Source organism: Epinephelus lanceolatus, chromosome 12, assembly GCF_041903045.1.
Source record: "Epinephelus lanceolatus isolate andai-2023 chromosome 12, ASM4190304v1, whole genome shotgun sequence".
Classification (NCBI taxonomy): Eukaryota; Metazoa; Chordata; class Actinopteri; order Perciformes; family Serranidae; genus Epinephelus; species Epinephelus lanceolatus.
The window spans coordinates 31,116,822-31,144,599 of record NC_135745.1 but is presented as its reverse complement, the minus strand read 5'-3'; the positions used below and the strand labels follow the sequence as shown (position 1 = coordinate 31,144,599).

At 44.9% G+C, this 27,778-nt stretch overlaps 1 protein-coding gene across 1 annotated transcript in view; it reads right to left on the bottom strand.

Annotated features, from left to right (window-relative positions):
- The window catches only part of LOC117272199 (protein unc-13 homolog A), a 57,763-nt gene extending 36,579 nt beyond the window's left edge, over positions 1-21,184 (bottom strand). The window contains exons 1-8 of the mRNA XM_033650982.2: positions 20,809-21,184; positions 12,511-12,540; positions 12,181-12,280; positions 6,978-7,095; positions 6,746-6,869; positions 3,127-3,197; positions 2,866-2,920; positions 2,397-2,426 (exon numbers count right to left, since the gene is read on the bottom strand). Of these exons, the coding sequence (XP_033506873.2) occupies positions 2,397-2,426; positions 2,866-2,920; positions 3,127-3,197; positions 6,746-6,869; positions 6,978-7,095; positions 12,181-12,280; positions 12,511-12,540; positions 20,809-20,830 (550 nt within the window). The 5' untranslated portion in view covers positions 20,831-21,184. The remainder of the gene's footprint in view (positions 1-2,396; positions 2,427-2,865; positions 2,921-3,126; positions 3,198-6,745; positions 6,870-6,977; positions 7,096-12,180; positions 12,281-12,510; positions 12,541-20,808) is intronic.
- Between the last annotated feature and the right edge of the window lie 6,594 nt (positions 21,185-27,778).

The following is a 27,778-nucleotide window of genomic DNA, read 5'->3' as shown; positions in this document are numbered from 1 at the left end:
GCGCTCGGACAAAGGAGGCTGCTGCACCGCTTACACCTTCATCGTCATCTGTTTGGGCGTGTAAACACTAATTAAAGGCATCGAACTTTGTTTCTCACTTCAACCGTGTCCCCGCGTGTCTCTCGCTCACTTCATCAGCTCACCATCTATCATTACCCCCCTGCTCTTTCCATTTCCTCAGTGTGAACAGAGATGAGATCCGTCTGTGCAGTTGTGTGGGTGAGTCTGACAGACACTTACATAAGACCATCTGCTAATCACAGGTAGAGAGAAAGACAGACGGGGAGCAAGACACATAGAGGAAGACAGTTTTATTTGCATATACGTAATGTACACTCACCGGCCACTTTATTAGGTACACCTGTTCAACTGTTCATTAACACAAATAGCTAGTTGACCTGCTGAAGTTCAAACCGAGCATCAGAATGGGGAAGAAAGTTGATTTAAGTGACTTTGAACGTGGCGTGGTCCAGACGGGCTGGTCTGAGTATTTCGGAAAATCTACAGGGATTTTCACACACAACCATCTCTAGGGTTTACAGAGGATGGTCCGAGAAAGAGAAAATATCCAGTGAGCAGCAGTTCTTTGGGCTGAACTGGGGAAAAACAATGTGTTTGGGGGAATTTAGATGAAGTGGCTCTTTAGGTTCTGACATTGAGCTTTTAGCATGTTTGAAGGTGAACAGGGAGACTCAAAGCGCATTCCATACACATTTCCAATTTATAAACGGTAAAGAAGGACAGTGACAACAGCATAGGTGTCATTTACACTGGGGACACTAGGGACATGTCCCCACCACTTTTTAAAAGGCTGATTTTGTCCCTCACTTTTTAAAGCAATGTTAAAAAATACTCTTAAAATCAGCTTGCATCAAGAAAAGTTAACTTACAAATAAGAACGCTTTGAGAAAGGTTCACTTACTCTATAAAAAATCATACAATGCAATGTCAGTATGAAAGAAATAAATGTGCATTGTCCAAAAAAAAAAAAAAAAAAGTAAGGTAAGCTAAAATTATCTTGCCAAGCCTCTTGATTCTAAAATGACCTAAAAATGTGCACACACTGATCAGAAACTTTAACAAAGCCCTGACAAACTTTCTTCCTGTCCACATTTTCCACTGTGTCTGTGAACATGACAACACATATGAGCTTTTAAAGTCCTGGAGGTTTTAATAATTCAAATGAGTCAATGTGTCATTGATGTGAACAGGTGCCACATGCACATTTAAAGAGATTAGATCCCCAAACAAAAAACACAAAAGAAGACTGAAGAGTAAATCAACCTCACATGTGTTGACTGAGCAGAGATAACATTAAGTGTGAAAGGTTGATCTACAGAAGAATAAATATTTGAGGGTTATACAGAATGCCTGAGAGCTTTACTGCATTATATTACATTATATTACAATATTATTTTGAACTGTCACCTGCCGCCTGATTTTGAGTTTTTCCATCATAAATTGATGCATTAAAATTCACCAGAATGCAGGAAATGCAGGAAGCCATTTCCCTCAGTGGAAACTAAACTTTTATTTACTTTAATTTCACAGATAAGAAACAATAAATTGTGAAGACAATAAAGCCTCCACTAAAATAGCATTTTAAGTCCTGTGTGTGATTTATCCTGGCTTCATATGAGCAGAGTGTCCGCTAGTCGCTAGGCTAATTTATACAATGTAAAATGCCATAGGCTTTTGCTAATAACGTTAGCATGTTGTATTTGTGGGGAAAATGTGTCCAGATAAAGACAAATGCTTTGTCTGTGAATGCTGCGAGTTATAGTGAAGCTGATTTGTGTGTTTAATGTGTGTTTTGAATCAACTAAACTTTACAGCACTTCACAAAACCCCTGCTACCCACTAGTGTTTTGGAGGTGTAACTGCAGAGTGACACAGACACACCACGCACAAGTATAAATGCTCACAACAGTGTATGCCATGTATGTAGGCTACGTGTGTAGGCTCTACTAAGAGCTGACACACAAGTAGAAATCCTACCTAATATGTGTCACCCCTCCCACAACACTGAAGCCAAACCAAGCCTTTAGTAGGAGCCTGGGCTATGCTTTTTTGGTGTGACATTTTCTGCCAACCCACCATAAATATCCACTCTGACCACATACCTACGGCCCCATTACATTACCTAAAACTGAATATGTTGAAGAAATTAAATGTTTTCCATCAGAGCCCTGATGCCCCCACCACATGAATACAGCTGTTTATCCAGTATGCAAGTAAACACCCTCAGACTGAAGCTGAAGGTGAGCACTTTACCCTTAAACTTGCTGTTTCATTTCAGACATTACCGAATGAATTACCAAATCAAATAAAAATGTGACTCTCCAGATACTTATGGATGGTACTGTATGTACAGTATGGACTGTATGTACACTTACTTTGTTGGTCTCCCCATAGACTCCAGTTACCTGCAATAAAACAGGAGGTTGTCAGTATTGATTATGAATTGCACTGGTGTCCAAACATAAACATGCATTCCCACAATAAACGCTCTGACGCTCCCAGATGGAGCTGGTGAATGGAAACAGAGCGCAGAGGGAGTGCTGAGCCTCCAAGTCTTTCCACCTGCACCAGACAGCTGGCTCAGCAGGCTCGGCAGACTGGGCCAATAGTGGAAACACAGCAGCATCCTGGAGGAGCTCGCCTCCGGACATCTGATACTGCTATCGATCCTTTACAGTGCAGCAATTCTTTCCCCTCTAACACACAACAACCCATGTGTGGTTACACGCATAATGCACATGCTGAGCTTAAGCAATCTAATTACATCTCAGCAGCTAAACGCATAATTCTCTTGTTCAGCACAAACTAATGACTGGTATGTACAAACAGTGATCGGTCACTTACAGCACTGGGTTCCTGGTACACGTAGAGGGCGTTCCTGCTCTTCCTGGTAAGAATACTGGAGTCAGACAAATGAAAAACTCCATGAATGAGGTTAACCGGTATCAACAGGGACATTTTATGCCTACATACAAGAAGTGGAGAAACAAGTTGGATTTCATCTTGTAATGTGTGACATAGTTACTCCCCCAATTAATCATGTTGGCATGTTCCTAAAATGTGAGAATATGCTGGGGTATTAAATCAAACAGGGTGACAGCTTACATCTTGGTCCCTCATGGCATTGAGCTGCTCCAGTTTTTTGGCCCAGTATCGTGCCTCATCCTCGGGGATATCTGAAAACAACAAGCCAGACACACTCAGGTGGCATAAAACAACCCCGATGGAGCTCCACCTACGTAGTCTGTTAAAATAGTTACTCACAAAACTTTTTGCCTAAAAACTAGGTCTGAGTATCGCCACTGGTTTCTTGAATCGATTCGATGCTGATTCACAAGATCCAAATTTGATTCGAGTTTCAATTCAATTCAATATCCATCCATCCATCCATCCATCCATCCCTCTCCCCAGCAACGCTTTCCAGCTCCTCCTGGGGGATCCCAAGACGTTCCCAGGCAAGACGAGATATGTAATCCCTCCAGTGTGTTCTAGGTCTGGTCCGGGGCCTCCTTCCAGTGGGACATGCCTGAAACACCTCCAACAGGAGGCGCCCAGGAGGATCCTGATCAAATGCCCGAACAACTCAACTGACCCTTTTCAACGTGAAGGAGCAGCGGCTCTACTCCGAGCTCCCCCCGGATGTCCGTGCTCCTTACCCTAACTCTAAGGCTGAGCCCAGACACCCTTCTCAAACTCATTTTGGCTGCTTGTATCCGCAATCTCATGACCATAGGTGAGAGCTGGGACGTAGATGGACCAGTAAATCGAAAGCTTTGCCTTCCGGCTCAGCTCTCTCTTAACCATGTCAGTCCAGCATAGCGCCTGCATCACTGCAGACACCACGCCAAACCGTCAATCCATCTCACACTCCATTCTACCCTCACTCATGAACAAGACCCCGAGATACTTGAACTCCCTCGCTCTGGGCAGTAACTCTCTCCCAACCCAGAGGGGGCAATCCAATTTGTGCCATCTAGTGGTAGTAAGAGCACAATACACTAATCCATGTAAAAACAAGATGGCAGCCATCTCTGCCAAGTCAGTCAAGTGAAACTTGTTTGTTTATGATTAATAACGTTTGTAGTTTGATATGGCAACAAATTTGACCAATTTTAGCAAGTACTGGTTTAAGGACATTAGGAATTCATTATCCTCTTGTTTGAGGACATTGGGTCTTAATTATTGTTGACAATGTTTAGTTTTTTATACTTATTGGGTCCTACTGATGTCAAATAGCCAGGAGAAATTGGAAAAAGCATACCACAAAAGTCCGGGTGTCAGGAGGATATAGAAATATATACAGTACAGGCCAAAAGTTTGGACACACCTTCTCATTCAATGCATTTTCTTTATTTTCATGACTATTTACATTGTAGATTCTCACTGAAGGCATCAAAACTATGAATGAACACATGTGGAGTTATGTACTTAACAAAAAAAGGTGAAATAACTGAAAACATGTTTTATATTCTAGTTTCTTCAAAATAGCCACCCTTTGCTCTGATTACTGCTTTGCACACTCTTGGCATTCTCTCCATGAGCTTCAAGAGGTAGTCACCTGAAATGGTTTTCCAACAGTCTTGAAGCAGTTCCCAGAGGTGTTTAGCACTTGTTGGCCCCTTTGCCTTCACTCTGCGGTCCAGCTCACCCCAAACCATCTCGATTGGGTTCAGGTCCGGTGACTGTGGAGGCCAGGTCATCTGCCGCAGCACTCCATCACTCTCCTTCTTGGTCAAATAGCCCTTACACAGCCTGGAGGTGTGTTTGGGGTCATTGTCCTGTTGAAAAATAAATGATCGTCCAACTAAACGCAAACCGGATGGGATGGCATGTCGCTGCAGGATGCTGTGGTAGCCATGCTGGTTCAGTGTGCCTTCAATTTTGAATAAATCCCCAACAGTGTCACCAGCAAAACACCCCCACACCATCACACCTCCTCCTCCATGCTTCACAGTGGGAACCAGGCATGTGGAATCCATCCGTTCACCTTTTCTGCGTCTCACAAAGACACGGCGGTTGGAACCAAAGATCTCAAATTTGGACTCATCAGACCAAAGCACAGATTTCCACTGGTCTAATGTCCATTCCTTGTGTTTCTTGGCACAAACAAATCTCTTCTGCTTGTTGCCTCTCCTTAGCAGTGGTTTCCTAGCAGCTATTTGACCATGAAGGCCTGATTGGCGCAGTCTCCTCTTAACAGTTGTTCTAGAGATGGGTCTGCTGCTAGAACTCTGTGTGGCATTCATCTGGTCTCTGATCTGAGCTGCTGTTAACTTGCGATTTCTGAGGCTGGTGACTCGGATGAACTTATCCTCAGAAGCAGAGGTGACTCTTGGTCTTCCTTTCCTGGGTCGGTCCTCATGTGTGCCAGTTTCGTTGTAGCGCTTGATGGTTTTTGCGACTCCACTTGGGGACACATTTAAAGTTTTTGCAATTTTCCGGACTGACTGACCTTCATTTCTTAAAGTAATGATGGCCACTCGTTTTTCTTTAGTTAGCTGATTGGTTCTTGCCATAATATGAATTTTAACAGTTGTCCAATAGGGCTGTCGGCTGTGTATTAACCTGACTTCTGCACAACACAACTGATGGTCCCAACCCCACTGATAAAGCAAGAAATTCCACTAATTAACCCTGATAAGGCACACCTGTGAAGTGGAAACCATTTCAGGTGACTACCTCTTGAAGCTCATGGAGAGAATGCCAAGAGTGTGCAAAGCAGTAATCAGAGCAAAGGGTGGCTATTTTGAAGAAACTAGAATATAAAACATGTTTTCAGTTATTTCACCTTTTTTTGTTAAGTACATAACTCCACATGTGTTCATTCATAGTTTTGATGCCTTCAGTGAAAATCTACAATGTAAATAGTCATGAAAATAAAGAAAACGCATTGAATGAGAAGGTGTGTCCAAACTTTTGGCCTGTACTGTAAATAAATCCAAAAATGCAACTGGACACCCGCCTTTAGGTTTGCTGGTGCTTTTAATGGAGCAGCTCCAGGCATGTTTTGATTCAACTGAGGTTCAATAGTCTCTCATGTGTCCAGATCTCATTGCACAAAGAAGCAAAGGCCGGCCATATGAGACTAAGGGGGTTAAAGGTCACGCAACTACAACAAAAGGCACACATTAAAAGATCGATCTCCGGATTTTATGAGTTGATATCGGATCATTTAAATGTAAATCGAAAAAACTGTTTTGCTCTTTGAAACAAACTCCATGAGATGTGACGACGTAAGCTAAAACAGCTCATTTGCAAATATTATTTAAGCCTGCTAAGAACACAGTGACATTGAAAATCTGTCTTTTCACTTACAGCCCTACAGCCAAACCCCTATAAATAGGTCAGGTCCACAAAATGAGGAGTCAGGTGTACAATATCGACTAAAGGAAGGGGAAACAGTAAGGAAATGACACCTAATCAATGTTAAGAGGAACACAGCTTGATCACTGAGAAGGAAAGGACACAAACACTCTCACTGACACATACACACACACAGAACAGCCTTAAATACACATCACAGAAAAGTAGGTCAGTAATTAATCAGACAGGGATTATTGGTGTTCATATATCACTGTTTGCTGTGAAAGTATACAGACAGGCATCATTTATTCTAGTCATCTTCTCCTTCCCTCGAGGGTTGATGATTTCCTATATTTTCATATTCTCATCTTCCCCCACCTATCAGCAGTTTCTGACTTTGATGTGAATATTGATTTCTCACCGAGAGGCAGTTCAAAGCGCGTGTCGAGCAGCACCAGGTGAAGGGTGGGATCTTTGGTGCCACAGATCTCATTATCAGTCATGATGACCTGAGAGTCCAGTGTGAGCCACTCGCCCGGACCTTCCTGCGTACAGATAGACATTTTGCGACTGAGTGACTCCCCAGAGTACAGCTGAGTACAGAGTGTTCAACTGCAGTATTTCTCAAGTTGTTCTGGTGGTTAGTGGCAAACCTCATTTGACTGTCGGATGCTACGGAGGGGTATCCACACAGTGCCGACCATGGTGTCCCAGATTAACCCCTTGTTCCACACCTCTACTGTCAGACCCAGGTCCAAGCGATTAATTTCACTGGGTAGGAAGAGAAAGACAAACAGTAAAGTTAAAAGTCATAAAGTCAAATTATTAGAATACAGCTGTATAAAGACACTCAGCACATTTATTCCACTACTATGCTTAAGTACATTTTATTTGTACTTTACTCACCTATATCCATTTTATGCTGATTAAAAAGTTCTCTTGTATTTTTCAACCTGGACCCTATTGTCCTTTTTTGTCAAAGTAACTAATAGAGACAGCAATTTCTAAACTTGGTTCAGTATTGAGTGAGAGGGGTGCAGCCGACAACCGAAAAGTCAGGGCATTTGGCGACATCATTTTACGTCCACTTAAAGTGTTTGTTTTTGCCACTGACAGACTCAGACTGTCATTTTAAGTGTCTGACAACATAATGGAAAGGATCCCTACAGAGATAGACCTTTTTATTAAAGAGTAAAATTATTTTTCTATAACCAGAAACAGCCTCAAAATCACTATTGGCAAACCCACCAGACTCCATTTAAGGAAACAGTAATTTTGGTGTGTATATAGAGTCAGCATATTTTCACATCTGACTAGGTGAAGTAAGGGTTTATTTCAACCAAACCAGAGTTGCTGATTGTTGGAACAGTGGAAAGACAGACCATGGTGTATTTTATGAGTTTTATTTTGTTTCTGTGAACTTTGAATAAAGTGTGTTTTACTATGCCAAAATTACTGTTTATTTAAATGGAGTCTGGTGGGTTCGGCAATAGCAATTTCAGGGCTGAAAAAGGATTTTACTGTTTTAAAAAAATGTCCATCTCTGTAGGGATCCTTTCCATAATGTTGTAAGGCACTTAGAATAACAATCTGAGCCTGTCAGTGGCAAAAACAAGCACTTTCAGTGGACATAAATTGACGGTGCGCAACTGCCAATCAAAATTAGATGGCAGCCTCTTTCTGCAGCTGACTGAAGCACTCACGTTTAATACTGGACCAATTTAAACAATTGTTTTCTCCATTAGTTACTTAAGCACTATTCGGACAGGATTAGTCTTACATGGGCACGTGGGGTAATGTCACTTTACCACAGGACGTCGGTAATATTAATGGCCAATTTGCACAAGATAAGAAATATCAGTAAAACTACCACAAGTGGGAAGGGTAAATCCATTCACGCACCGCTGTCCCCTCCTGTCATCATGTGCGTATGACGCTGCTTCCAGGCAAAACACAGAAGATGGCGACCTTCTTTTGGTTTTGAATCGTGTTCGTAGTAGGCCCACAGTACCTGAGGTTTCACACGGACTTGTCCGACTGTGAAGTGCAAAACTGAGTGCTTCTTCAAGAGCCTCCATGATTGAAAATCCATGAAAAAACACTTGTAAACAGGATATGACAAAATATCTACACACATACAGTCAGGTCCATAATTATTTGGACAATGATACAGTTGTCGTCATTTTGGCTCTGTACACCACCACAATGGGTTTTAAATGAAACAATGAATACCTGCTTAAAGTGCAGACTCTCAGCTTTCATTTAAGGCTTTTTTCAAAAATGTAGTATGAACCGTGTAGGAATGACAACCATTTCTTCACACAGTCCCCCAACTTTAAGGGCTCATAAGTATTTGGACAAACTAACATAATCATCAATTAAACAGTCAGTTTTAATACTTGGTTGCAAATCCTTTACAGTCAATGACTGCCTGAAGTGTTGGACACATAGGCATCACCAGATGCTGGGTTTCTTCCCTGGTGATGCTCTGCCAGCACTTTACTGCAGCCGTCTGCACTTCCTGCTTGTGTTTTGGGTGTTTTGCCCTGAGTTTTGGCTTCAGCAAGAGAAACGCATGCTCAGTTGGATTCAGGTCAGATGATATGACTTGGCCATTGCAGAACATTCCACTTCTTTGCCTTAAAAATGTCTTTGGTTGCTTTTGCAGTATGCTTCAGGTCAATGTCCATCTGCACTGTGAAGCATCGTCCAATGAGTTTTGAAGCATTTGGTTGAATCTGAGCAGATAATGTAGCCTCAAACACTTCAGCTTTCATCCTGCTGCTCTTGGCAGCAGTCACATCATCAATAAATACAAGAGAACCAGTTCCACTGGCAGCCATACATGGCCATGACATAACAGTACCTCCACCATGCTTCACTGATGAGGTGGTGTGCTTTGGATCATGAGCAGTTCCTTCCCTTCTTCCTTCTCTTGTCTTCCCATCATTCTGGTAGTTGATCTTTGTTTTATCTGTCCATAGTATGCTATTCCACAACTGTACAGGCTTTTTAGATGGTTTTTGACAAACTCTAATCTGGCCTTCCATTTTTAAGGCTAACCAATGGTTTGCATCTTGTGATAAACCCTCTGTATTTATTCTAGTGAAGTCTTGTCTTGCTTACAAGAGCAGCAGGATGAAAGCTGAAGTGTTTGGGGCACCATTATCTGCTCAGATTCAACCAAATGCTTCAAAACTCATTGGACGATGCTTCACAGTGCAGTTGGACATTGACCTGAAGCATACTGCAAAAGCAACCAAAGACATTTTTAAGGCAAAGAAGTGGAATGTTCTGCAATGGCCAAGTCATATCATCTGACCTGAATCCAATTGAGCATGCGTTTCTCTTGCTGAAGCCAAAACTGAGGGCAAAACACCCAAAACACAAGCAGGAAGTGCAGACGGCTGCAGTAAAGGGCTGGCAGAGCATCACCAGGGAAGAAACCCAGCATCTGATGATGCCTATGTGTCCAACACTTCAGGCAGTCATTGACTGTAAAGGATTTGCAACCAAGTATTAAAACTGACTGTTTAATTGATGATTATGTTAGTTTGTCCAAATACTTATGAGCCCTTAAAGTTGGGGGACTGTGTGAAGAAATGGTTGTCATTCCTACACGGTTCATACTACATTTTTGAAAAAAGCCTTAAATGAAAGCTGAGAGTCTGCACTTTAAGCAGGTATTCATTGTTTCATTTAAAACCCATTGTGGTGGTGTACAGAGCCAAAATGACGACAACTGTATCATTGTCCAAATAATTATGGACCTGACTGTATTTACTGCTGGTCTATTCGCACGAGATTAGTATTACCTGAGGTAATTTTCCGGGACCCTTTTACAGAAGGTAAAAGTCGCGGTAATCTTTACTGACATCGTGCGGTAATGATTACTGACACGGCACATTTGGGCAGGACTAAAATCTCTGGTAATTATTACTTTACCCCAAGTACCTATGTAAAACTAATCCTGTCCGAATAGGGCTATAGACACAAAAATGTGGGAAAATATGGTCCAGGTTGAAATATACAGAAGTTCCCCTTTTACCCTACTACATTTTATAAGGAAGTATTTGCACCACTACATTTATTTGAGAGCTGTAGTTACTTTTCAGATTCGATTAAAGAACATATGATGAGTATATAAAATACAGCACATTGCTGGGGATTAGGTGTTGCAGTGGTTGTTTGAAGGTAAAATTACCAAATAATTCATAAAAAAGCAAAGATAAGAGAGAAGTCCAAAACATGAAGGAACAATTTTGTAGCAGAGCTTTCTTTCTTTCAGTTTATTCTTTTTGTTTTTTTCTTTTCCGAATTTCTTGTGACCCTTTGGACAAGATTTATAACCACTGGACAAAACTACCAGGCTGTATATAAAGTAGATTAAACTCTAATCTTTCTATCCTACACATTGTTACATCTTTATCGATATGATAACTTACTATTCACAGAAGCAGAGGCGGATTTTCTGCATTATAAGTACTTTGATTTTAATAATTTAACTACTGTAAATTCTGCTGTTAATACTTTTGTTTAAGTAGGAGTTTGAACAAAGGACTTTTTTCTTCTTACACTGTTGAATTGGTGTTCTTACTTTAATAAAGAATCTTCTTCCACCACCGTTTAAAGACAAATGCTAAACACACACAGGCGCTAATACACACACACACACACGATGCACAATAATTACTTGTGGGCTTCACTGTGACAAATATAAGACACGTCTCTGTGGGAACAAGCCTGAGAGAATCTAACATAAAACATTTACAAGACAGCAGGAAGCAGGACAGAAAGAAAATAGTGAGAAAGAGAGGGAGAGAGAGCAGGGGATGAATGAGGGGAGGGAAGGAGAGGAGGCTGTGATGAAGGCAGTGGAGGAGGTGATTGTATCGCATGCCTGGAGGGAGAGAGTGGGAACTTTAATTAAGAAATAGGGGGACTGGATTTCCCGTCTCAGTGGTGACTCCTTTTAGGAAACGTGCCTGTTTGATTCATGGCAGTGACTGAGGGGGCGCAGTCATTTAAAGGCTGTTTGAAGGAGGGGATGAGGCTCTCTCTGCAGCCCAAACATTACATAACACGGCCTCACTGATGCAACCCCAGTACAATGCTCAACGCCTCCGAGCATCATACAAATGCACAGGACTCCGCAGTCAGCCTGCCCGCTGCATCCCACATGCTAAACGATTCTCACCATTTATCGCCCATATGCTGCTACACTGTCAATACCACCCTGGTGTTCTCTCTGCATGCCAAATACTCTGTGTTGTGTAATGTTCTAATGATTGCTTTCATTCCAAGATTTCTCGAAACACAAGCTCAAACAAACTCATTTAAAAGCGCTGCTAATGATGCCTAGAGAGCATAAACAGGAGGAGGGGGAAGAGGGAATATGGGGTGAAAAAAGTAAGGTTGAAATGGAAAGAAGAGGGAGAGGAGGAGGAGGAGGAGCAGGGGCCGAGTAGATGAAGATCAAGGAGCAGTGTTTAGAAGAAGTGACAGAGGAGAGGAAGGAGGGGCTGGGAGGGGAGCCAAGGTTGAGGATGAGGATAAGAGGGGCAGAAGTGTCGAGGGAGAGCAGATGAAAAAGAGGATGAGGCGGAGGTGCGGAGGATGCAGAGAGGAAGAGCTACGTGAAACAATACAAGGATGAAGGGCACTTGGGATGGACGAGGGGGAAAAAGAGGGGAGGGAGGAAGTTTGAGAGGTCGGTTGAAAGCAAGAGATAAAAAAAAACAACACAAAAGCACTCAAGCAGCTGAAGTGAAGAGCAGATGAGAGGATGAAAAGAGCAAGCGGAGGAAAGAGCGAGGAGAGCGAAAGGGTTTTGTCTGAAGATGATGAGGGACTCACAACATGAAGTCTTGCTCCCAGCTGGGCAAGTTGCCCCTGACAGCAATGGTTGTGCTCTTCACATTTTGTACCTTCAGAGTCACATAAGTGTTGAACTTCTCTGTTAAGGAGAGAGGGATGGAGGAAGAGATGCGTTACATCATCTACATTAGAAAATAATCATGCACTCCCTGTAAGATAAAGACGTTATATCTACAGAGTAACTGAAGTCCCATCCCTTCATTTCCATTTACCGGCTGCAGCATGTAATGTGTCAGAGTCTGCTGAAACATTTATGTCACATAACGGCGAGTCACTCCCTCTTTCTATTTACAGGATCCCAGGTCTTACCTTGGGGTCCATCCAGCTTGGCTTTCTTCACTGTGGACACACAGAGAGGGACAAAGTCACACACAGGAACACCATCTGCTTTCATCTCTGAACGCTCCTGCGTCCTCTTTTCATGCTTTTACACAGAGAACAGGCGGCAAGAGGATGTCTGTGATCATTTAAAACAGCCTGTAATTATAGTCTACATTAAACATTTGCAAATTACTGTAAAAACACCATGTTGACCATGAATTGTAACACATTTGAGATGTATTTTCCGATCACCATTTACTGCTGGACTATACAGTGCATACACATGAGTGTTGACACAGGAAAATGAAATTGCAACTATGCAGTTTTGGACTACGAGCTGCCTTTTTTGCCATAAGGTCCAGACATGTTGGCACGATGAGTGGGGGCAAAACATAGCAACACACAGCACTGGAAAAACACAGGCACTTCCCCGCTGTGCTTCACGAGTGATGGACACAGCAACAGAAAATACAGTACATGCAAATAAAAGAGAAACACGTAGCACAGATTAAAGAGATGACTAAATTTGTAATAGTAGGTGTAGTGTAAAACCATTTCAATTTCAGAATTTTAAAAGGGACAGTTCATCTCAAAATCAAAAATACATATTTTTCCTCTTTCCTGTAGTGCTTTGTATAAATCTAAATTGTTTTGGTGTGAGTTGCCGAGTGTTGGAGATATCGCCCGTAGAAATGTCTGCCTTCTCTTGAATACAATGGAAATAGATGGCACTCGGTTTGTGGTGCACAAAGAGCCAAAAAAAATACATTTTAAAAACTCAACAGCAATGTCTCTTTCCAGAATATCATGACCTGGTTACTGAAGATAATCCACAGACCTTGTTGTGAGCAGTTTCATGTAGGAACTATTTTTTTTCTACTGAATTACATCCGCCAACCGTTTCGCCACACAAAAGAAAACATCCATCTACTGCTAGCTCACCTAGCACAACTGAGATAGCTAAGGTTACAGCCCAGCTAAGCAGGACGTCGAGCACGTGCCTCTCGTCCATGAGTAGGTGCATGCTGCACCGTGATACATTTGGCGGGTGTTGCTTCATGAAGAGAAATAGTTCCTACATGAAACTGCTCACAACAAGGTCTGTGGATTATCTTGAGTAACCGGGCCACAATTTCTGGAAAGAGACATTGCTGATGAGTTTTTCAAATGTATTTTTTGGGTGCTTTGAGCACCACAAGCTGAGTGCCATCTAGTTCCATTGTGTGTAAAAGAAGGCAGACATCTCTACGGCTGATATCTCCAACACTCGGCAACTCACACCCAAACAATCTAGATTGATAAACAGCACTACAGGTGAGAGGAAAAATGTGTATTTTCAGGGTGAACTGTCCCTTTAACAGTGAGTACATCAGCATGCAGTGACTCAATCATGCCTGATTTTATTATACAAGCATTCAAAGGGAAAATTCCCACCTTTATCAAACACAATGTGTCAGAGAATTTTAGCCCAGGCTCTCTCTCTCTCTCTGCAGCACCTTTTTACCAGCTTTGACGTAAGTCACGCATACATTTTTAATGCTCTACTACCCGCTGCTCCCCCGCGTACACACATGCTCCACACTGCAGGTGAGCATACATCATGCACAGAGGTTTGCATTAATAAAATGCAAACGCAAGCTCAACACGCTGTGTAAGTGAACCTGCACCTTCATCGCCCCCTGAGAAACGTGACTGGAACGCCAAGCCACAACTTATCTTGTAATGTTCTCCACAAACCATCCACACCAGACCCGTTCACCACAGTCACCGCCGCAAAATGAAAAGTTGATGTAAACCTGCCTTAAGTCAGCAAGGTACTTTTCTTGTTTCTATTTCTCACCACTTTAACTTCGTCTTTCTTTAATGAAACACACAGACTCGAGCTAAATCTGCAGCTTAAGTGCTGCTACACACACACACACACACACACACACACACACACACACACTGCAGTTTAAGTGCCATGCACACACACACACAGGCACACACACCCAACTGCAGTGACTCACTCACATACACCTGCAGCAATAATAAGAATATATACTGCTTCCATTCATACCTCACCAACCTTAATGGCAACTCAACATGCAACACATACAAACATACGTGTAAATAAACACATCTGTGTGTTTGCATCTTTACTTGAAGACGTATTCCACTGCATGAAAGATAGTCTTTTCATTAAACTGGGCTCTCTATGCAGTACAAAGATGCAAATACTTTTGAAACTGGACCAGAGAAAACAGAGAAAGGGGCTGGGGCTAGAAAACCTACAACATGCAGAATGCACGGTGCCACACTTGACCAATAAACGCTCCCAGTGATGGGTGACATAATGCGAGCTTGTCCGTTTCGACCAAGGAAATAATATGGCAGCCAGCTGGTAACAAACAATCTCGCATTACAGCATCGGCAGTGCTTCATAAACAATAAAAATGGCATTAACGTGGTGATAACAATCATTTACTGTCCCTATTATATGAAAACTGATCTTGCCCTCTGCTCGGAGGTTAAGGAGTACCCGGACCTCACTGTTTTCCCAATTTGCGGTCATTTCCGGCCACTGTTCTTCTTTTTTGAGTTAGCTGCTAACTGCTAAAAGCTGCTTTTTAAATCTCCAGGAGGTGGGTCGTACACGTCATCAAAATGTCACACTTGTCCTACCCACGGTCCCAACCTATTGGCTGCCCTTTTTACACAGACATTGTTTAGGCACTGTTACTACTTCTGCTGCCAGCTTAAAGGCGGGTAGGGCTGCCCCCTAACAGTTGACCAATCCTTAGTCGACCAAAAAGGTCATTAGTCGGCAAGGTGTCATTGGTCACTTAGTCGCAGAAAACAAAAAGCGTGAAACTTAATTAGGAGCTGGGCCTTGTCAAAATAAATCCAATGCTATATGAACAGACCATGTGGGGATTTAATTTGAAAGGATAGACACAAGGAAGTGGCCACGCTCAGCAAGTCAGACAGGAGACATGTTACAAACCAATCACAGCTGACAGATATCTTTCCCTTCTTTCGTAAATATTCAGTCTGATAAATACGGAAAAGTTGATCATGTTAGTGCAGGGCTACTCTGAATTTTACATCTGTCTCACGGACTACTATTCTTTCTCAGACCTTGAACTCCGCCCCATCAAAAATATATAATCTAATAATTAAATTAATATTGTAAACATGCGGGCTACTAGTCGACTAATGGCCCTAACTGACGACTATTGGTGGACTAGGAAAATTCTTAGTTGGTGGCAGCCCTAAAGGCGATTATACCTTTTATACAGAATAGTGAGGTGGCATAAGAGCCTGAAATTCTTGCCTTTAGGAGGCAGTGTAAAAGGGGCTAGAGACAGATAGAGAGAGAGGGGCACTCCTTCTTGATCTGCTTCTATACTTGTGTCCATGGTGGCGGCCATACGAGAATGTGCAAGTACAATCTTTAGTTCTAGCTCTAGACTTCGACCGGGGAGGTGAGCAGGGAGATCTGGGTACTAGTAAGACAGAGGGAAGTGTACCACAGTTCATTTACACACACTACCCACACTGTTAGGATACAAATCTGGTTGAAAATTGGCAAAGTTTCCCTTCAGGGGCACTGTATTAATGTCATGTTTAAAAATGATCCAATACAACTGAAAGAAGACAAAAAAGGAACCTCGTTATGTGCTAAGCAGCCCTTTACATTGTTTAGGCAGAGCACATGAGAGCCTCCTTCGCGCTGTGTTTTACTGTCAACACTAAAACAGCCCTGGAAATATATCAGTACATGAGGAGGATCAATAAAAAAGGAATTGGATTTTCGACAGTGGAAAGCTGAAGCTTAATAATACCACGCAATCATAAATCTCTCTGACAGGGTGAGTTACGATGAGATATGTCCACAAGCCCCACAAACAATATTTTGTCACAATAGCATGATTCTGAGCAGACAGGACGACCTAAACACACAAATACTGTACATGTAAGTGCCCATAACTCATAAACAATGAGGCTGTGAAGGGCTATAACATCAGATCAATCAGCTGATATGTAGGTTATGGGTGAGTAGCCTAGATTCAGAAAATGAGGTCAAAGCTATAACTATCTATCACCATCTGATTAAATGTCTAAAAGGACACATCAAATCAAAGTGTGTTTGGCTTGTTTTATTATTTAATCAGAGGATGCACAGCACAATCTGTAAGACTTAACAGTAAATTTTGTGCAACCCCATTTTTTAAAGCCAAGATTTCATTCAGGAAGTACCTCTGACACAGCAGACTCTGACTTATGGGAAGTAAGCGGATTGCCAAGAAAACAGAGACTCGACAGGGGAATCAAGCAAACCCTTCAACATGAACTGTCAGGGAATGTAAAGTAGGGAGTGGGTGAGCTGAGTTCAGCCATCCAATGACAAAATGAGGGCTGACATGATTCAGATAGACAGCGCCGTATACTGAAGGATCATATATACACGCACATCTGCAGTAGTCCTTGCAACTGCTGACAGAGACATTACACTCCCAAGATTTAGTGTCCAAATCAAGACAGGGAGAAAACTGGACTTGAAAGTATGTGGAATATGTGCAGGAAAAGATGCCAAGTTTTTCAGAGTTAATCTGTATCTGTGTCTGAATTCTGCTTTGTCGGCAGATGCTCCAAAGAAATGCTGCCTATTCAAGAGGCACAAAGTACTGTGGAGGCCAGAAATAGCTCCAGTCAGGTAAGCATGAATGATGTAACAGGAACAGAAAGAGGGCTCTCTGCCAAGTCTCGTAGTCTACGACACTGACAGCCGCAGCCGGTGTTTATGAATGAATAACGCTCGGGGTCTTAATGACACCTGGGACTGACTCAGAGCAGGGACAGTCAGTGGGTGGACCTGACGGGACCGGATGAGGTGGGGTAGCATCCATAATGGGCCTGACGTAGAAAAGGTGACTTTGAAACCCCATTTTGTCCCCACGTTGCCATTACTCATCTACGACTGCTCAAACATTCTCACGGTCATTTACTGACCAGCACTTGATCAGATTTAGATTTTAAAGGATAGTTGATTAATTGATTAGTTGATCAACAGAAAAATAATTTGTAAATGTTATGATCAGGGCTGGACATTAGCACCAGCTAACAGCCAAATGCTGTTGAAAAAAATCAAAATACTCTTCGGTTTCATCTTCTCCATTGTGAGTTTTGTTTTGTCTTATGGGATCAAACACACACTTTTGGACTGCTGGTCTGACAAAACAAGCAATTTTAGGACATTACCTCAGGCTTCAGGCAATTGTGATTGGAATTGGGGTTGCAGCTAATGATTGTTATCAGTATAATTTTCTGAATGAATTGATTAGTCATTGGGTCTAGAAAATGTCAGACAGTGGTTCAAAACCAGACATCACAATATCCTATAAACCAAGGCGACATCTTCAAATGTCTTGTTGCCAGTTCATTTTCTTTGAGTCACTTATCGACTAATAAACCAGTCGTTTCAGTTCAAATTGGGAATCTAATAGACCAGTGATATTCAACAAATCTGGCCCCAGTAGGATGCCAGGTGGTCCCCCAAACCATTTTCTAATTCACAGGGAAAATAAAATGTTTCACACTAGGATTTATTTTAATGCTTTTAATATACATTAAGCTATCTTTACACCACCATATGGCAACCACCATGACAACTACCTACCTGCAAGAGCGTTCCCTAAAATAGCAAAGCAGTTGCTGCCACCACAGTCCAGGGCTATGATGACAGGCAGATGTTTCACTTAACGTCACTGATGAAAGTGCAAGCTAGCTTAGCACCATGAAAATAATGGCATACTGTAACCACAACACTTAAATGACCAAAGATTTCTAGAAATTTGGACAATTTACCCATCATCTAAAGTTTGGTGGAAATGTATCGCAGGCGCAGTTTCTCTTCTGGTTGTATTTACAAGTTGCTAGCAATGTGTTGTACAACTCTAGGCATTCAGACACCAACATTAATGGCTCCTCCATCTTGTTGTCTTTCTTCTTCCTTGATGCCCGCCCCCATTTGATCGTCCAAAGCAAAGTGGCGTTCAGCAGAAGTTCAACATGGTGAACTCTGCCTGGCAAAGCAAAATCTGTGCGCCTTCATGTGGGCTGCTACTACTTCATACTTGGGATGCACGATAATATTAGCACGTCATCTGTATTGGCTGATATTGCCTTTGAAATTAAATATATCTGAATCGGCAAACATGCTGATAATATCAGTACATCATTGGTATCAGCCAATATTGGCTTTAAAATGAACTATTAGAATCAGCCAACAAGCTTTTTCTTAAGTTGCACTACGAATGAATATCACATACATTGAAAAGCATTCTACTTTATGTCTCCATCTGCTGGTGGGCCATCGCCATAAGAGTACAAATGCATAATATGATGTTGATTCCACCACAGAAGAGACTTGATGATCACTAAAATAAGTTAGGAAAAAAAGTGGATATATTGATATCAGTGTTGGTTATCTGCCAAATAAGTCATTATATATCGGAATATCGGATATGGACAAAACATCCAGTATCATGCATCCCTACTTCATACTGCCATGTTTGAAACAATTTCCCCTCCACCATCTTCACCTCACTGAAATAACTGGTGGCTGCATGTTATCGCTTAAATCAAAATACAATACAAAATTTACAGTCTCATTTACGATCTCACTCCAAAGTCGTTGAAATCCGGCCCTTGGGCAGTGACTTGTGGCGTCAGAAACCAATGATTAAAGGCGTCCTTTAACACCGGCATGATACGTAGCCAGTTGCCGTTGTAATTTAACGCCTCGCGGTTTTTTTTTTTTGGTCAAATCCAGCCACATAAATCTGCATTGCTGTGCTGACGTAGTGCTTTTATTTTGAAAGAGACTGTATGTAAAAGTTAAATTTCTTTTGAAAACGGAAGTGTATTTTGAAAGAAGACAATGCATGTAACAGGCAGAACTTGAAACGGTGTCCCAGAACGTGAACAACCAACGCACCCAGGGTACCTTTCATGTCGTATGTGGACATGCTAAGTCCATGATCAAGCACATCAATATGTGACAAGTGAGTGTGAATGTGTTTGATATCCAGGCTAAGCCCCAAATGTCCTCAAATTCAGAAACGCCCCTGCACATACATCCCTGACCTCCTGTCATTTTGCAAAAATAATCCAATGGCAAAGCAAGTTGAGCATCCCTGTTATAGATCAACCATTGATCAGTTAATTGGGAGAATATGCAATCATTAAAATCATGGTTAGTTGCAGATTCCTGCTTGACAGTTTTTGGTATATCAGGCTGCTCCTCCTCTGCCTAAAATCAAGTCAAGTGAGGACAAACTGCACACCAAAAAACCTCACTAATTGTCATTCCTGTTTGCTCCACTATGAGTTCACACAACACATTTTGAGAGCACTGTATCTGCAGTTGTCCTGATTCAACCCCTATCTACCCAAAAAAAGAGCCTAAAACTGGAGATCCACAAAATGCGTTTAAGAGGGGTCCCCTCTCTCCTATCATAGGATAGGATATATTCTCCACCTGCATGTGAAGCTGGGGGTGGTGTTACTTTATGAGCAGTCACAGCAGATGCTTATTCATCGCACTGAGAGGCAACAGTGTCAGCATCAGGTGCTTTCTGGGAGCCTGGAAGGAGGAGGTGACGCATCGCTTCAGGGAAAACGTTAAGAAAGTGACGAGCATCTACGAGTATTCCCTCACGACTCTGGCGGAGCGGCAGCGCGGAGGCGCGGCGGCGGTGCGGCAGCGGCAGCGGCAGCGGCAGGGGCTTTTCCTCGTCCTCCTCCTCCTTTTTCTCACTGCCCACGCATGAATGAACAGAGCGGATGACACACACACACACATACACACATATACACACACCGCAACACCATGGGAGGAAACAGCGGTTCTCCTCCTCCATGTAGACATTAATAGAAACTCAAACAGCCTGTGAATGCTGGTGTGAACAGTCACGACTGGGCTGTCACAATTTAGTCTCCTTTTATTCTTAGCTGTCATTCATACATTGAGTAAATCACACAAATCATTCAGCAACAGTGCAGCTAAAGTATCCCAGTGGCATCCCCCACTATAAACGTGCCGTGTTTCCGTAAAGACCAGCTGCTGTGTGATTTAATGACTGATCAGCACAAACCCTCCGCTGCTGCTGCTCGGGCTACACAGACTTTTCTCCGGAGCTGATCGCCTGCAGGCTCTGTCAAGACAACTGGTGCAGCTAGTGATACTTCAATAACACCAAACATACAGGCTTTCATCCCCCCTTTCATCCCATCTCTTACCTCCCACACAGAGCAGGGACATCTCTGATAGCGGCGTGAGCGTCCCCGGCTGTCCTCTGCTGAGTGCTCCGTGATTTGTTTGGTCAGTTCGGTTGTCTCTTGGTTACAGGATAGAAAAAAAGGAAACTCTAACCGTCACCCTAAATGGTAACGGAAACCAATTAGCATCATGTCGGAAGTCTCTTTCTCCGCGGAGCTGTTGCTCTTCTGGCAGGACAAGACACACAGGAGTGAATTCCTCGCCCCCCTCTTCTTCCTCCTCTGCATTGCCTCAGCTCTCCTCCGCTGCTGCTGCTGCTGCTGCTGCTCCTCCTGCGCGCACAGCCATCTTGTTTCAGCAGCAGCACCCTCCGCGCGAGGACAACTCACCCGCGCCGCGCCGCCCTGACGTCACGCCTTGATGAGTAGCAGGCAGGGATGGAGAGAGAGAGAGAGAGAGAGAGAGAGAGAGAGAGAGAGAGAGAGAGAGAGAGAGTGGGGTGAACGGAGGAGACGGGATGGGGATGAATAACAGCGGGCCGGATGGTGTGATGCACTCAGTGATGCCGGCCAGGAATTTCATTCATTGTTTTCTGAACTGACAAAGCATTTTAGAAACCTTGTCTGTCTGGTATTTTCAGCTCATGCATCCAGCTTTGTAAACAGCATTTTTAATTCCATTGCACGCGCCAGGAAACAGCACTCTGACAGACCAGGGGTGTAGCCTAAAAGTGTAGTTGCACTGGGGCCCCTGCAGGCCCCCTGAAAGCAGCTCAGCCTTGCAGCAAATTTACCCCAGTGGCCACTCCCTGGTACTGCAGCGACAAAGTCCCCTGCAGCCCAAAGCATTTTCCCCATTGGCCACCATTATGGTGTTTAATTAGTCTCGAAACCCGCGCGCACACACAATAGTATCCGCAAGTGGAAAAGCATCCTCACGCTCGACTCTCCCTATCCGCTCGGTTCTCCTCAACACTCGCACAATGTCAAGAGTAGCGCAATGCAAAAAGTTGCATTTTGAGACTGGAGGCGGGGACAGTGGCTGAAGTCTCCACTCCTTTGATTGGTCACTTTCAACACCAGCAGTTTCTTTTTGCTGGCAGAATCATCACGCAAGAAGATGTCAGAGGGAAAAAGAGGTCACTTAACCAACGATACTCTATTTCTGATTTCTAATTTCCAGACTCTCTCTGGTTTCTAAACTGTCTCTGACTTAACTTAAACGTGAGGAACACCACCTCTACAATTCCCTTACCAAAATGTTACATATTTGTGTTGACAGCAGTGCCATATATAATGCATGTATTTTACAATGGTGCGAGCGATGGATGTAACTCCTGCTAGCTATAGGAACTTCTGTAGGGAGTGCTTTCAGCTATTAGCTAATATTACTCTTTTACTTTTTTTGTTAAGTGCAAGTGGTCAGTCCAGAAGACAAGACCAACTAGACCCCAGCCACTGTCCCCGCCTCCAGTCTCAATATGTAACTTTTTGCATTGTGCTACTCTTGACATTGTGCAAGTATTAGGCAGAACAGTCACAGTGTTGTGTTCGCAGACCTCATTTGCTATGCTCCCTTGCAAGGATGCTTTTCTGCTGGTGGATACTGTTGTGTGTACGCCAGGTTTTGAGACTAATTAAATGCCATACAGCATTTTAAAAAGCACGTCCATAATCCCAAGAAGTAGGGGAGCTGGGGGCGCCTCTGGCACTGAAGCACTTCGCTGCAGCACCTTGCAGTTTAACTGCTATATGTCAGGTGATCAAGCAGGTATTTACCTATGACCTGTTGTTGGTGACGTAGCAAACTGAAAAACTGTCAAAATGGCACAAAAACACATTTTTGATTATTTTGGGAAGCCTCAACAGAACAAAAAATGGTTCTACGAGTTGGCGGAGGCTGACTTGCAACCCAGTCTGAGCACCTCCAGCACAACCACTGCCGCACCTGCCCCAACCCAGCTACTACTGTTGCCCCTTTTACACTGCCTCTTCAAGGCGGGAATTCCTCGCTGTCATGCCACCTTGCTGTACTGTATGAAGGGTACAATCGCAGAACAGGGACACAGAGTTGTCTTGCCTTTAAAGTGGCATCAGGGGTAGTAACAGCACCAAAACAATGTCTGTAGAAATGGGATCATGGGTGGTACGGGTGTGATGTTGGCGGCTGTGGCTCAGAGGTAGAGTGGGTCATCCACCAATCGGAAGATCAGCGGTTCGATCCCCGGCTCCTCCAGTCCGCATGTCAAAGTATCCTTGAGCAAGATACTGAACCCCAAATTGCTCCCAATGATGCTTCCATCGGTGTGGGAGTGTGTTAAAAACTGAGTAGCAGGTGGCACCTTAATGGTAGTCTCGGCCACCAGTGTATGAATATGTTTGTGAATGTGACTCGTAGTGGAAAAAGCGCTTTGAGTGGCTGGATGACTAGAAAGGCGCTATGCAAATGCAGGTCCATTTACCATCCATGTTTTGATGAGGTGTTGTCATGTGTGCCACCCACCACGGGAGATTTAAAAAGCAGCTGACAGCAGTTAGCAGCTAACTCAAAGAAGAAGAACAGCTGCTAAAAATGTGCTCAAGTTGGGAAAACAGTGAGGTCCAGAAGCTCCTTACTCTCCGAGTAGATGACAAGATCAGCCACCATTTAACGGACAGTAAATGATTGTTATTGTCATGTTAATGCCATCGTTATTGGTTATAAAGCGCTGCCGACGCATATGTGAAGTGTCACATGAGAGGCCAATGCTGTAGTGTTATAAGTCACACCAGTTATGCCTCTTTTGATTCTGCCGTGCTGGCCTTCTGTCTAAAATCACATACTGGAGCGGCATGACGCCACCGTTGTTTTTGGTCCTGTGTAAAAATGCAATGCCAGTATAAAGAAGAGACTTTGTAGTGGCACATATAGCATGATCTCTGTGTAAAAAGTGCTGATTTTGACATCTACAGATCTGCAGTGATGATTGCTGGGTAATATGTATGTCGATGTCGTCCAATGTCATGTCTGTATTTGATTGTGATGATACGATATGATGCGGTACGGTACGGTACGATACGATACGATATGATACGGTATGATACAATACGATATGATGCGATATGATACGATTCATGGATGCTAGTTAAGGTGCAAACTATGAAAAGACTAACAAGTTGAGCTGTGTGTACTTTATAATTAGCAACTAGCATGCACTAGGGGCCTGTTGTAACTGCCTTACACCACTGTGGCAGACTCTTCAGTGAATCCATGTTTTAACTGCATCTTACCACAGGTGTTTGAAAGGAAGACATAATAATAGTGAGGGCAATATATGAGATTTAGTTTTTAATATAAAGGTCATGAGTCCCAATCCCTCAGTGTTTTCTAATTAAATTTTATTTCCCACCTGAAGGCCTAAATCCACTTTCAAAGCCTCACTCTACTAGGGATAAAATGTTAGCGAGGAAATACTGAATCCTTTACATATATATCAGGTTGACCTGAAAATTCAATTCAAATCAGCTTATGTGGACCAACTATATGTAGTTTAAATTGTATGTAAACTCCTCCACCTCCCATACTCCTCAAATTCCCAGAAAAAAAAACAAAGAACATGATTTGATTGCTCCTCTGAGAACCGTCACCTTATCGTGGTGGAGGAGTTTGAGTGCCCTAATGACCCTGGGAGCTATGATGTCGGGGGCATTTTGCCCCTGGTAGGGTTTCCCATGGCAGATTGGTTCTGGGCGAAGGGTCAGACGAAGAACGGTTCAAAAAACCCTTCATGATGGATACAAACAAGGACACGTGTACCCGGCCCGGAGGGTTACTGGGGCCCCGTCCTGGAGCCAGGCCTGGGGTTGGGGCCCGTGGGCGAGCACCTGGTGGTCGGGCCTTCGCCCATGGGGTCTGGCCAGGCCCAGCCCGAACCGGCTACATGGGCTCGTCCCCCTGCAGGCCCACCACCCGCAGAGGGATCCAGAAGGGTTCGGTGCAATGTGGATTGGGCAGCAGACCAAGGCGGGGGCCTTGGCGGTCCGATCCTCGGTTACAGAAGTTGGCTCTTGGGACATGGAATGTCACCTCTCTGGCGGGGAAGGAGCCGGAGCTTGTGGAAGAAGTTGAGTGCTACCGGCTAGATATAGTCGGCCTCACCTCGACACACAGTTCCGGCTCTGGAACCCTAGTCCTTGAGAGGGGTTGGACTCTCTCCTTCGCTGGAGTTGCTCCGGGTGAGAGGCGGAGGGCCGGGGTGGGCTTTCTGATAGCTCCCAGACTCTGCCTGTACGTTAGGGTTTACCCCGGTAGACGAAAGGGTTGCTTCCCTGCGCCTTCGGGTCGGGGAACAGGTCCTGACTGTTGTCTGTGCTTATGCACTGAACAACAGTTCAGAGTACCCACCCTTTTTGGAGTCCCTGGGACGGGTGCTGGACAGTGCCCCGACCGGGGACTCCATTGTTCTGCTGGGGGACTTCAACGCTCAGGTGGGCAATGACAGCGGGACCTGGAGGGGCGTGATTGGGAGGAACGGTCTGCCCGATCTGAACCCGAGTGGTGTTCAGTTATTGGACTTCTGTGCGGGTCGCAGTTTGGCCATAACTAACACCATGTTCAAACATAAGGATGTCCATCGGTGCACGTGGCACCAGGACAGCCTAGGTCGCAGGTCAATGATCAACTTTGTAGTCGTATCATTTGACCTGCGGCCATATGTTCTGGACACTCGGGTGAAGAGAGGAGCAGAGCTGTCAACTGATCACCACCTGGTGGTGAGTTGGATCAGATGGTGGGGGAAGACGCCGCGCAGACCTGGCAGGCCCAAACGAACAGTGAGGGTCTGCTGGGAACGCCTGGCAGAAGAACCTGTCCAGATGATCTTCAACTCCCACCTCCGGGAGAGCTTCGACCGCGTCCCGAGGGCAGAGGGGGACATTGAGTCCGAATGGGCCTTGTTCCGCTCTGCCATTGTCGAGGCGGCAGTTGCGAGCTGTGGCCGCAAGGCCGCTGGGGCCAGGCGCGGCGGTAATCCCCGAACCCGCTGGTGGACACCAGAGGTGAGGGGAGCCGTCAGGCTGAAGAAGGAGGCCTACAGGGCATGGTTGGTCTGTGGGTCTCCGGAAGCAGCTGACGGGTACCGGCGGGCCAAGCGGAGCGCAGCGGCGGCAGTCGTTGAGGCAAAAACTCGGGCGTGGGAGGAGTTCGGTGAGGCCATGGAGGAAGATTATCGATTGGCTCCAAAGAGGTTCTGGCAAACTATCCGGTGCCTCAGGGGGGGAAGGCGGCAACTTGCTCACACTGTTTACAGTGGGGGCGGGGAGCTGCTGACGTCAACTGGGGACATTGTCGGGCAGTGGAAGGAATACTTTGAGGAGCTCCTCAATCCCACCAACACGTATTCCAGTGAGGAAACAGAGACGGGGGTCTCGGGGGCGGGTCGTCCAGTTTCTGGGGCAGAAATTGCTGAGGTAGTGAAACAACTCCGAGGCGGCGGAGCCCCGGGGGTGGATGAGATTTGTCCTGGATATCTCAAGGCTCTGGATGTTGTAGGGCTGTCCTGGCTGACACGCCTCTGCAACATTGCGTGGACATTGGGGGCAGTGCCTCTGGAGTGGCAGACCGGGGTGGTGGTCCCCATTTTCAAGAAAGGGGACCAGAGGGTGTGTTCCAACTACAAGGGGATCACACTCCTCAGCCTACCCGGTAAGGTCTACTCCAGGGTGCTGGAGAAGAGGGTCCGGTTGATAGTTGAACCTCAGATTGAGGAGGAGCAATGTGGTTTTCGTCCCGGACGCGGAACCGTGGACCAGCTCTTTACCCTCACCAGGGTGCTGGAGGGGGCATGGGAGTTTGCCCAACCAGTCCACATGTGTTTTGTGGATTTGGAGAAGGCTTACGACCGTGTCCCCAGGGGCATCCTGTGGGGGGTGCTCCAGGAGTACGGGGTTGGTGGCCCCTTGCTAAGGGCCATCCAGTCCCTGTACCGAAGGAGCATGAGTCTGGTTCGCGTGGCTGGCAGTAAGTCGGACCTGTTCCCGGTGAGGGTTGGACTCCGCCAGGGCTGCCCTTTGTCACCGGTTCTGTTCATAACTTTTATGGACAGAATTTCTAGGTGCAGCCGAGTGGTGGAGGGTGTCAGGTTCGGTGACGGGAGGATCTCGTCCCTGCTTTTTGCGGATGACGTGGTCCTCCTAGCTCCATCGAACAGTGACCTCCAGCTCTCGCTGGGGCGGTTCGCAGCCGAGTGTGAAGTGGCTGGGATGAGAATCAGCACCTCCAAGTCTGAGGCTATGGTCCTCAGCCGGAAAAGGGTGGATTGCCCACTCCAGGTCAGGGGGGAGGTCCTTCCTCAGGTGGAGGAGTTTAAGTATCTTGGGATCTTGTTCACGAGTGAGGGTAGGATGGAGCGGGAGATTGACAGGCGGATTGGGGCGGCGTCAGCAGTGATGCAGGCGCTTAACCGGTCCGTTGTGGTGAAGAGGGAACTTAGCCAGAAAGCGAAGCTCTCAATTTACCGGTCAATCTACGTTCCAACCCTTACCTATGGTCACGAGCTCTGGGTAGTGACCGAAAGAATGAGATCGCGAGTACAAGCGGCCAAAATGAGTTTCCTCCGCAGGGTGGCTGGGCTCAGCCTTAGGGATAGGGTGAGGAGCTCAGACATCCGGGAGGGACTTGGAGTAGAGCCACTGCTCCTCCACATCGAGAGGAGCCAGTTGAGGTGGTTCGGGCATCTGGTAAGGATGCCTTCCGGACGCCTCCCTTGGGAGGTGTTTCGGGCATGTCCAACCGGGAGGAGACCTCGGGGCCGCCCCAGAACATGCTGGAGGGACTACATCACCCGGCTGGCCTGGGAACGCCTCGGGGTTCCCGCGGAAGAGCTGACAGAAGTGGCAGGGGAGAGGACTGTCTGGGCTTCTTTGCTGAGGCTGCTGCCCCCGCGACCCGGACCCGGATAAGCGGAAGACGACGACGACGATGATTTGATTGTTTTCAGTGCCAGCTACAACC